Here is a 12383-nt window from a genome sequence, read left to right as displayed (position 1 = left end):
CCATGTCCAGCTACAATACTTATTTACCACATTAACAATGTCTAGACTGTGTTTTTAATTAATTTATTGTCTGCCATCTTCTTTGGAAAAAAAAGTTTTTCTTTTGAAAATTGGGACATTTGGCAGTGTATATAAATGTAGTGTGTGTATATATACTGTATATAATACATTTTTCAAAAGTGTGTGTGTGTGTGTGTGTGTGTGTGTGTGTGTGTGTGTGTGTGTGTGTGTGTGTGTGTGTGTGTGTGTGTGTGTGTATATATATATATATTATATCAAATAGATTTTTCTGAAGAGTCTTACAAAAGTGGGTAAAATAGCAGTGGAAATGAAGGAAGATACAAGATGATGCAACAAAATACACTAGTACATATTAAATATGCAATAGATTGAATATCAGCTGGTGAATAAATCAGTCACAGGCAAGACATAAATATCCACAAGTGAAAATCTAAACACTTCAGAAGAAATACATTCATCTAGACATGTTATAAAAATACTACCTTTTGTGTGCGTGTGTGTGTTTTTCTTGAGTATATAAGCAAACATTTCTCCTGACCTCCTCTACCTCTTTGACCCCCAGGCTGTGGGAAGCTCACTGGAGTCAGTAATCCCATCACAGTACGTGCTTCAGGCTCAAGATTCGGCTCCTGGATGACAGATACCATGATACCAAGCTCAGACAACAGAGTGAGTTTCTCAATTTGTACAAACCCCTTTACTGTTCAACAAACATCGGAAGGATATAGGATAACCAAACACAGAGGACAGCCAAAGTCAACCGAACTCTATCAGCTGCTCAGCGAAGAAAAATACCTCACAGCAGTGCTGTCATGCTACTTCAGTGACTGATTGACTGTTTTGCCTGAGTAGGACTTCTCATGAGCTCTTGAATAGGAGAAGAGACAGAGAGAGAAATGGGAATGCGAGGCTGAGTCACTGATGGATAGCGTCTCTTTCCCTCTTCCCTGTCTTCTTCTTGCCACTACAACTCCAGCTGATTAATCACTTCATCAGTGGAGAAATGAATGAGTTGTTTGGGCTAAAGTTTTCTAAATCACCTGGGTAATTATGTGGAGTGTGTAGAGATGCTCTGGACTCAGATGATATAGTAATGGCTTCAGCTGGTTGGAGATGACGGGCTCGTATTGGGCAAAAAACAGGAAGAAAATGACTTAAGAGAGAAGGAAAACAAGGAGCATTATGGGGTATGGTGAGTGAGGGAAATGGGAAAGTAGAGTGGATTATTAGCCATCTGTTGGGGAGAACTGATGGGAACTGATGAAGCTTAAGAGGAGAGATGAGGTTGGCCTTTTTCATCTCTACAATGAGTCATAACAGGCTAAACAGATATTGCGGTCAGAAAAGGTCAATTTCCGTGATTGAACGGCCTGATCTTTGTCTTTAATCACCTGACTCGCTGAGATCATATTAGACTCTTTAGATCAGCCTCTCGTTGTATTAATAGCCAAATACATCAACAATGCCACATCAACATCCGCAGCAATCATCATAATCACATTTGAGAAATGCCATTGTCGCTCAGGAGCCAAACAGACGAGAGGCAGAAACTTGGTCTAAAAGTACGAGAGCTCCTGCATCCTGCTCAGCTCCAGGGACTCATTTAGCAAGCATAGGAGAAACAATGCTTAATGCTCCATAATCTCTCTTCTTCCATAATTCAGCTAGTGTACTTCGCCACCCCCGACTCCTCCCATACTCCACCTCTCCTTCCTCCCAAAACTGCTTATTCTCCACGTCAGATGGAGGAAAAACTGGGACAAAATTAAAAGAAGAATGGACTAGAGCTACTGCTTAGCAAAGCTTTCCTTGATATGTTAAGGACAAAACAAATATCCAAGCCAACTGCAGTTTAATTGAATCAATTAAAAGCTGAACTGTGCCTCAGCAGAAGCACTGAGTGAAGGAGTTGGAGATGCAGCCAGAGAGGGGCCATGTCAGTGCAGAGATCCGCTGAGAGCGCTTGAGGAAAAAGATAGAGTTGCTAAATGGATTGATTTTCTGTAAATGTGGACTGGAAAGGGCAGGGAGCACAAGCAGTGGTTGACTGCACAACGCAGGCAACATCTTCACTCCCACATACAGGAGAGATCAATATTTCAGAGCACACATTTAAGTATGCACAACTGTGTTAAGGCACGCACTCGCACTCAAACAGGTGCAGATTTGCCACGCACGCATTCTTATTTTGCTCAGGGCATTGCCAACAGCAGTAATGAAACATCACTTACAATGTTCTTGCAGTGAAGTATGTCAGGCGTAACACAACAACATTCTCCTGTAACCTTTAGAATTTTTCATAAGCTCCTTTAGTTTGCGCTGTCTTTCCAATGGGATCAATCTCTCTTTTTTCCACAGGTGTGGTCTATGGATGGCTACTTCAAGGGGAGGCGTGTCCTGGAGTACCGTACGATGAACGACTTCATGAAAGGCCAGAACTTTGTGCAGCACTTGTTGCCACACCCCTGGGCCGGCACAGGCCACGTGGTCTACAATGGCTCGCTGTACTACAACAAGTACCAGAGCAACATCATCATCAAGTACCACTTTCGTTCTCGAAGTGTGCTGGTGCAGCGCAGCCTGAGTGGAGCCGGCTACAACAACACCTTTCCCTACTCCTGGGGTGGCTCCTCTGACATCGACCTGATGGCGGATGAGAATGGCCTTTGGGCTGTTTACACCACCATCCCCAATGCTGGGAACATTGTCATCAGTCGCCTGGAGCCCCAGAGTCTGGAGGTGCTGCAGACTTGGGATACAGGCTTCCCCAAGCGAAGCGCCGGAGAGTCTTTTATGATCTGCGGCACGCTGTACGTTACCAACTCCCACCTGGCTGGTGCCAAGATCTACTTTGCCTACTACACCAACACATCGAGCTATGAGTACACAGACATCCCCTTCCACAATCAATACTCCCACATCTCCATGATGGACTATAACCCCAGAGAGAGGGTCCTGTATACTTGGAACAACGGACACCAGGTGCTCTACAATGTCACACTCTTCCAGGTTATTAAGACTTCTGGGGACTGAGGGCTCAGACTGAACTACTCAAATAATGCTGTGATCATTGTTCGGGGAGGGACAAAGGAACTGGGTGGAGGTAGGCACAGGTTGGGGGCTTCAATGTATGGGTATAGACTTTTTTAAAGAATTTCAATCTTCATAGAGTGCTATTATTCACATTCTCAAAAAACACGCCGACATTAGCGTCGGTAAAGACTGAGCGCTTCTTTTTTTTTTTTTCCTTCTGTGATGAGTAAGCATGGTTCTTTTTATTTGTGATGAGAAATAAATATCCTCTTTACCATTTATGACTTTGTAATTCATTGTTGCCCGCATTTCAAAATTTAGGAATAGTGAACAGCTTTGTGTAAAGATGCTGTGCAAAAAAAATGGCTTTAAATTTCCATACATCCATTAGTTACACCTGCTTTATCCTGTGAAGCATTGTGAGTAGTTGGAGCCTTTCACAGCTCACATTGGTTCATCTTGGACAAGTTCCCAGTCCATCAAAGACAGACAACCACAAATGCTCACAGTCACACCTTGTCAGTTTAGAATTAACCGACCATGCATGGTTTTGAACCGCGTGTGGAAGCCAACACATCTGCAGAAAGCACACATCTCCACACAGAAAAGCCAAAGCTGACCAGCAGTTTGAGCCCATGACATTTTCGCTGTGAGCCAACAGTGCTAACAGCATCTTGTATTTGTTTTTACATCCTTGTCCTTCTCGTTCACTGACACTCAATTTAGACACAAAAATATAAAAAATGTGTTTTGAGTCAAACTAAAGCTGTTTTTCAGACTGATATCTGAAATCTCTAAATAACAGAAAATATGCTAAATGGCATCATTTCAAAACAATTAAAACTCTGGAATAATTATATCTATCTGGCTGACAGAGAGTGGCTATCATGACTACAACTGAATCCTAAAATGACAAGGTGACACCATATGAATACTGACAAGGCAAACTCGGGGGTTGCATTAAGCCATATCTTTGAGAACAGATCTTTTTTTTTTTTAATCTGAAAACCAGGACATGAGTTCTGTAGATTGAGTAATAAATGCTTCCATGTACTCACACAGCATTGAATTTAACCGCAGCAGCCACCACTTACATTTTATTTCTCCAAGGTGAAGTGAAAGTGAAAGCAGAACATCTGGTAAAAGGAGCAGGTGGTGGTGCAAAGGATCCAGAGCACACAGGCGATGAGAGACAAAATGTAAAACGTATTTACATATGCGCAATAAAATGACACTTTGCAGTTTTTGTTCCTTTGCCAGGCTCAGTTCTGCTTTAATCTTGTTAGTCACTCTGCTTCTCTCAGGTGATTTTTGCAAGGAAACGGTCAAACACGAGGCACACAGTGGGACAGCACTCATGTGAAATTCTCAGACTGCAGACCTTTCATTGCATTATTTTCATTATACTGAAAATATCCCTGAAGCCATATTGGCATTCTCTGCTGTATAGAGGACACTTTGACCAAAAAAAACACAAAAAAAACAACAGCTCGCTGTGCTTTCATTTTCTTCCTTTCATTTATAAGGCTTATGAGGGCACATCCTCTCTTTGCAGTGGCATTGGTGAACGCTGAAGACATAAAATGAAATGGAAGGTTCCACTCTTCTTGTCCTCTGTAACCATGGTGATCCTATTCATCCTGGATGACCTTTCTATCAATAAGTGCTGAGCCGAAGAGAACCCTGATGAGTTCATACACAGTAGTGGCTGACATTTAAAGCACAATACACAACGATACAGAGCCCACAACAATATCAGATAGGAATAGTGGTGCTTAAACTACACCCTGCAGGAAAACTAAATGTTATGGAACCAAAACCATGTCACTTCAAATGGCGATGTAGATTTACTTAGTTAACAAACAAGCAGTTAATTAAACAGTGGCTGAATTTGCTCCTTCTGTAAGGGTAGGTGCACCACGCTCTGCTCTCACACTGCCTAAACAAAAAAATAAAAAGGTGATGGACTGTCCAGTCAGCTGCTCTGAATAAAGTAATAGCCCGACCTATTCTGAATGTGTAGGCAATTTAAAAACATAGCAAAAGGTTGTTCATTGTAAAAAGAGTGTTTCACAGATCGCTTTTTACTACAGTGTGAAGTTCACAGTTTCTCCCACACATAAGGTAGTTAATGTCAGGCATGGCTGGTTAAGATTGGCCAACAAACCTCTCTCCTTAACAGAGAGCAGGGAAGGAAATAATTACTGCACACAGATAATACAATCTCCACAATCTAGCCAGATGAAAAATAATGCCAGCAGACTGGAAAGAAGCACTCATCTAAGAAATGTGGAGGGAAAATCTATTCACATCCATATTCTCCTCTCTTAAGACCGCAAATAAATGGATCCCACAACAAGCACAAATAGAACTAGCATTAAATTTTGATTCACTTTAACAACACATTTAGTTACTATAAAAAAAGCCACTTTCGGCATCTGTTGTCTTTCTTTAGCAGTGTTGCTTCTTCACTTTTAATTATGTTTTCTGTTGCTGCGAGAGAGACATAAATTGCAATGCTATTAACAAGTGGTATAGGGAGGAAATGTTTGAATTTTTTATTTGAAGTACTACAAGTGTTTGCTGCCAGAAGTATAACCACTGTGCCTCTTGTGAGGCAAATTTCATAAGCAGCAGTGCGTGTGCTGTTGTGCCAACCAATGCTCAGACAAGGGCCAGTAAGTAATAACAATAAAAATGTGGGGTGTGATGAACAGCACCAAATCATTATGGGTGACCCCATTTGAGCATTGCATCATCCTATCTGTGTCAGGGTGCATCATCTCCAGTTAAGGCTTATTCGTCGGTACGCGGCCAATCCTGTTGAGCAACAGTACTCGCATGTCTTCTTTACTCAGGATCATCTTAACAGTAAGCAAAAAGCAGTGGCCTGAAAGTGGTGGTTGCGATTCTGGGGATCTAAACTAAACTGGAGGCAAGATTTAGCTGTATGCAAGGTAGAGTTTCCTGTAAACACAGCTGGTTCATTTTCATTTAAAATGCTCATTCTTGGGCGGCACAGTGGATTGATGGTCAGTACCGTCACCTTGTAGCTAAATCTCATTCTCATGTGCTGGCCTGGGATCTTTCTGCATGTTCTCCCTATGCATGTGTGGGTTTTCCCTGGTTTCTCCAGCTTCCTCCCACAGTCCAAAGACATCCATCCATCCATTATCTATACACTGCAGGTTAATTGGTGGTTCTAAATTGTCTGTAGGTGTGAATGTGAGTGTCTCTATATGTAGCCCTGTGATAGACTAGTGACCTGTTCAGGGTGTCCTCTGCCTTCAACCTAAATCAGCTGGGATAGACTCCAGCCCTCTGCAACCCTAATGAGGATTAAGTGATGTATAGATCATGGATGGAAGCTCATTCTTCAATCACGACTGAACGAAAATATTCGTTTAGTCTTAACTGATGTGTACATTTTCACATATTAAGCAACAAGCACATCCAGTTAAAAGACTGCAAAGGAACAGTTTGGTGTGAGTTAAAAATCAGCTGTGTCAGTTGAGTAGATAAGTACAAAGTGTGGTGTAAAGTTCAAATTGTCATAACAGTTCAAGTGCAAAAAGTTAGTAGTATAAAATAACAGTGATTAGTTATTGATTTTATGCCACCTATAGCTAGTGCTTATAATTAGACCCACTGGGACAATACTTATCTGAGGAGAGGAGAAGTGAGAAAGTCTGGACTTAAATGCACTGCTTCATTTTCACATAGCATGAAAGAGCAGAATAAAAGTTTTGAGTTAAGCTGCTTGTCATGCATGATCTAACGTGGAAGAAAGTGCAGTTAGTTTACACTGAAGGACCCTCAGGCATTCCTTCACTTAATTTTTTCATTGTTGTAAGGGTCAGCAGTGACTTCGCCAGAATGTTTCCTTAATGCAGAGTCATACAGGTCCCTGGGGAAAACAATGGAACCAAGTTTAAAATTCAAGTCCCCCTGAATAATAAGTAACCAATACAGATTTTTTATTTGCAGGATAATCTACAGAAATCTCTCAGCTTGAGCAGCTTGCATTAATGCAGGGGCAAAATCTGAAAGGAACAATAGATTACAAAGTGGCGTTGCCTGCTTGATTTACTTAAAGTGCCTATGAACATGCATTCTCACATGCACTTGAGCTGATTGAGTGCAGGTGGCATCAATACAACTGGTTTGATGGAGTGCATGGGGTGGGATTCGTATCCAGGAGCAGCGATACAGACAGCAACTCAAGAATTAAGAGGCATACCCTGTTCCCATTTTAATCATGCAGTCATCCTTGGGAAGAAGGGTTTGTTTTGATGGAAACACAATCATCTGTGTGAGTGCGGCTGGTCCTGAGATACTCCTCTTTGATTAAAGTGTAGCATACAAGCAGAGCACATTTGCATTCTGTCCCTACTACTCATCTAATAGTTACAGATATTTCCATTCTCTGAAAGCAATGTTCACAAATGACCCCACTCTTGTTTCATATGCCTGCCACTTCAGTCATTCCTTCACTGCACCTTTTTGCATCACCTTTCTCATTAATTGTACCATCAGTTACACTTTGAACACATCCTCTCCATCAGATCCGCAAAAAGCAAACTTTTCCTCAATTCCCTGCACCTCGAGGTGACACAGAGGCACTCTGAAGAGGGCTTTGAGCATTTGTTTCCTCATGATTAAACATAACGCGCACGGTTTCCTTAATTTTCCCCCACATTTCATATTCATGTTTCAACTCAAAAGGGATGCTAAAGGTGCCAAGGTGTGGAGACGGAATAAAGGGTTAGCATGAGAGAAGGTGAGTTTTCTCTACTCGCCTCCTCAAAGAACGTTGCTCATTAATTGGCACTTTAATTGTGTTCTGAACTTCTATTGATTCAGCACTTGCATGTTTAATCTCATTAGGTACTGCTTTGTGAAGGACAGTAGAATCATTCCGGGCTGCAGCCATGGATGATTCACTTTTATGACCCTGATGTCCGGACATCACACACCTCAGTGAGGTAGTAAAGGTTTACCACGAAGCACTGAACGGAGTGCTCTCTTGCATTCCTTTTTGTCTGCAATTTTAGTGGGATGCCACTGGAGGAAAGAGATGAAGGGCGAGCTCTGGTGTGCCAGTAGACGAAAGGGGTCAGGATACATAAACACAGACATCAGAAATGAGCAACAACAGTCCGATAAGTCAACATAACTACAAATAACTTTTAGATAAAGTATATTAAGCGAAAGCACATTTCAGCACCTCCAATGCTGCAAGGTGGAAGTCAAAAATGCAAGAATTATTTGTATTTATTTTTATAGTTAATTGAATGAAGCAGTGAGCCACAACATTAAAACCACCTTTCTAATATTGTGTAGAACCTTCTTGTGTTGCCAGAACAGTTCTGGGGATGTCATGTGGTGACACCATGATATTGTCAGCACATCTTTGCACATTTGGGAGTTTTTGGATTGGTTTTGTCCCTGAACATCCTACAGATCCTCAGGGTGTTTGAGGCTGCATCATCACCTTAGATTCTTTATCATGTTCCTTGAGCTGTTTTCAAGAGCTTTCTTGGGGGAGGCTGCTTCCTGGCATTACAACTGCACCACTGCGATTCAACAAGCAACCTGGTACTGTGAGAAGCAAAAGGAAACGCCATCCATTCATCCTCTATACACCACTTACTCCTCATTAGGGTTGTGGGGAGCTTGAGTCTACCCCAGCTGACTTAGAGTGAAGGCAGGGGACACCGTTGACGGGTCAGTCTATTACAGGGCTACACATACAAAAAAAAAAAAAAAAAAAATCACATTTGCACCTACAGACAATTTAGAGTCACCAATTAACTGTTTCTGGACTGTGGAGGAAACTGGAGTCCCTGGAGAAAACCAACGCATGCACAAGGAGATGTTACAGGGGGCTCTGGAGAACCCAGGCACAGACAAAGAGGCTGGCAGATAAGCAGATAATTAAGAATGCAAACTAATACATAAACAGAGAGTTGAACTGGGGAGACAGAACAAAAACCAAACTACACTGAATTCTACAAACTAACTCTAGGAATGCAAGAATGGTAAGTAGTCTACGAAACAAGAGGTTTAACACAACAGAGCCAAGGAGAGGTACTCACACTATGGGGGAACTGACAACCAAAGGGGCAAGGCAGGCTAGGGAAAATCCAAAAGCTGACAGGAGCACAACAGAATCCAGGAGGGGAGAGAGCAGAAGAAGTCCAGAGGTGGCAGGTTTGGTGGGGAACAGCACCTATGATCCAATAGGGACTGAGTGAATGAGCAGGGTTTAAGCAGGGAACAGGAAATATTGCGGGCAGGTGAGCTGATTACTGCAGGTGACTCACACTGCAGTAATCAGCTGAGTGTGGACAGGTGAGCATGGAGAGCAAGACACCGGGACGAGAGAAACGAGAGGGAGAGGTGGCAGAGCCAAAGGGAGAACAGATCAAAACAGAGCAGACAGATACAGAAAGAGCAGGAGGAAAAAAAGGAGTGACCAGGAGGGAGAATGACAGAAACAGGAGCTGGAGCAGGGATCATAACAGGAGAACATGCAAAGTCCATGCAGAAAGATCCCAGAAAGGCTGGGATGCAAACTGGGAAACTTCTAGCTGCAAGGCAACAGTGCTCACCGCCAATCACTGTGCTTCCCAAAAAAAAAGAAACTCACTTAGGGGAAATCTATTGTCTTTGTGGTAGTGTTATCTATACAGTTGACATCAAATAGACTGGTTTATGCCTGATAAACTTGTCGCTAAAGTTGATTTTGAGCTATCAGTAATCATTTGGATAAGCTGGACAAGCTTGCTATTAGTGTAGGTGTAGTGCTTTGATTTTTAGAGGATCATTCAACCTTTATGTACTCTCAAATCTTGTGCATATGACAAAAATCGACCACGTACTTTGGTTCGTATGTCAAATCATGAAGAGTATTATTGTAAAAACGGACTTGTCTGTGACTGACAGAATGCCATTGCTGTTACAGACATGCAATGTTAGATAAAGATGCTTGGAAAGGCTTTAAGTAAAAGCCACCTGAATGCCAGGACCCAAGGTTTCCCAACAAAGCATTGCATTATAACAAGATGATCAATGCAATTCACTTCACCTATCAGTGGATTTAATGTAATATGCTAATTTTGTATGCAGTTCATGCTAGTGACAATGGTGAAACATATAATACGAAGTGCTTCACTTTTAAGAGGGAGCAGTTGCAATCCTTTCAGCTCACACTCCCTCCCTCCTCGCTCTAATGACTCACACCTATTAGTGAAGTAAATGTATTCATTTGTAAAAAGCAGCAAGCAAAATTTCAATTGGTGTCAGTCACAGTGCCTTTCAGCTGAGACCAATTTTCTTGAGAGTTATTTACACCATTTGGATACAGTATGCAGAAATATTTCGGGGAATTTCTTTGTTCTGGATTCTTCCTGCCCATCCGTGCAAACACAAACAGGAGCTGGAAAAGTGTCTAATGTTGACCAAAACGTCAAATACAGGCAAACTGTGAACACTAACTAGCACCGAGGAAAGTATTGAGCAGATTTTTGATGTTTTCTAAGGAAAATACACCATACAAAATAGATTCTGAGAGACAGAGAAGTAAAGTATGATGATGGGGATAATAAAGCTGACAGACATTGGGGCAGAAAGCAGTGGCATCTGACATCTGCAGCCAAATAAATGTATGTGACGCTTTTGTGTTGAGTTCAACTTATGTGGGAATTTACACTGACAAGGTAAACGCAATTTTAATTTTGTTAACTTGCGAAGAGGCAAATGGAAAGAGGTAAGCAAACTTATTTCTTTCAAGAGTGGTGTGACCTGGGCCCAATGCTGGGCTAAGAGAGAGCATCAGTGATATGTTCTGCAGTTTAACTCCACTGGGATCCACAGCAGGTCTTTCGATAAAAGTTTCTCTCTCCCTATGAACACATAGCTTTGTGTCTTAACAATTCTTTAAAGAAACTCATCCTGTACATATGTTGTTGAACTTGCAGACACAAAATGTAGCTTACAGTTGCCACTGTGGGCGGTGACATACTGTAGTGTTCCCTTGGCCTATATACAAGTTCAAGTCGTTCTCTTGGCAACCTGCAGATACTGTGCCTGCAGTGTGGAGTGAGACTCACTTGAGAAAAGCTGCAGTTCCAAGCAACTTGCATGAAACTGATTATTATTATGTGAATACAGAGCATGTACTGAGTTTATATTTGGCATCCCGGCTCTGACTTTGTCGCTTCCGAAGCACAACACGCTCTTGAGGAGTGCTTATGATATAAACATAACAGACACAACCTCCCTTGAGCTTAGAGGTTGATGTTGGGGTGGAGGTACGGTGTGTGTGTGGAAGAAATCTGCTTCACTCTGGATCCTCTACACAGTCTGCAGTGGCCAAAATGTGATGTCACAAGTGTTTTCATTTTAACAGTAGAGCGAATTGCTCTTAAAAAAATAGCCCAAATCAATAAAAGAAATATCTTGTAAAGACACCAGTGCAGTCCAAAAACTATAACAAATGATTATGAGCAAATGAATCACTTGATATTTTCACAGGTTAAGTACTGCTTAACCTACTTAAATGGAGAAGCCTCTCAGATGGGGACTACGACTTCAAAGTACAATAATAGTTTTAAATAAGTGCTTTTTGTAGACCAGATTTTGTACAAGGCACTATTTGTAATCCTGGAAACGCGCACAGAAATCTCAGCCAAAGCAGATTTTGCTTTATCAAAAACTCTCAGTGATGCTCCAGTTTGTTTGTTAGTACTTGCCATTAGTTGCAGGCTAATATTTAAACTTAGTACATCATGATGGACGTGCTTATAAAAAGAATTTCTGCTTACAGGCAGGGTGTAGGTATTTGAAACACCCTCAGTATAAGAAATGCAGGGTGGATCATGAGCAGCAATGGAATTTAAGCAACTTGAAACGCAGCACTCTAAATTAGAAAGTTCGGGCAAAGGAAGTGAGGGGCTGTAAGGGAGACAAGCTGAGTGACAGACAAAGCGAAATCCAGGTTAGGTGAGAAGACTGTCAGATCACAGGCCTTCTATACTGTATGTCACTGGGACAAGATGCTGTTCTCTTCCCCAGAAGATCAAACGATTTGAGGGGGGGCTCTCAGAAGAGACAGAGCCCTTTTCCTCTCTGTCCTCTCTGTTCTGCAACAAATGAGAAACTTTTCAAAGGACAAAAAAAGTGCTCTGTCAGAAAACGCCAGGGGCAGTGGCCATGAGAATGGAAACATAAGGGGGAGACTATTTTAGGGACCTGTAGTGCTGTGTGAGTAAAACACAGAATGCACCCAGATTCAATGGCCAAATTCAAAAGGAATCTCACCAGTG

General features: G+C 41.9%; 1 protein-coding gene across 2 annotated transcripts in view; it reads left to right on the top strand.

Moving 5' to 3' along the window:
• The window catches only part of olfm2a (olfactomedin 2a), a 56241-nt gene extending 52906 nt beyond the window's left edge, over window positions 1-3335 (top strand). For both annotated transcript variants that reach the window (XM_051941240.1, XM_022214653.2), the window contains exons 5-6: window positions 584-690; window positions 2380-3335. In XM_051941240.1, coding sequence (XP_051797200.1) covers window positions 584-690; window positions 2380-3054 — 782 coding nt within the window. In that variant the 3' untranslated portion in view covers window positions 3055-3335. The remainder of the gene's footprint in view (window positions 1-583; window positions 691-2379) is intronic.
• Window positions 3336-12383: the final 9048 nt, after the last annotated feature.

The sequence above is a fragment of the Acanthochromis polyacanthus genome, chromosome 21 (assembly GCF_021347895.1).
Source record: "Acanthochromis polyacanthus isolate Apoly-LR-REF ecotype Palm Island chromosome 21, KAUST_Apoly_ChrSc, whole genome shotgun sequence".
Classification (NCBI taxonomy): domain Eukaryota; kingdom Metazoa; phylum Chordata; class Actinopteri; family Pomacentridae; genus Acanthochromis; species Acanthochromis polyacanthus.
Note: the sequence above shows the minus strand (reverse complement) of the source record. Positions and strands in the feature narration are given on the sequence as shown.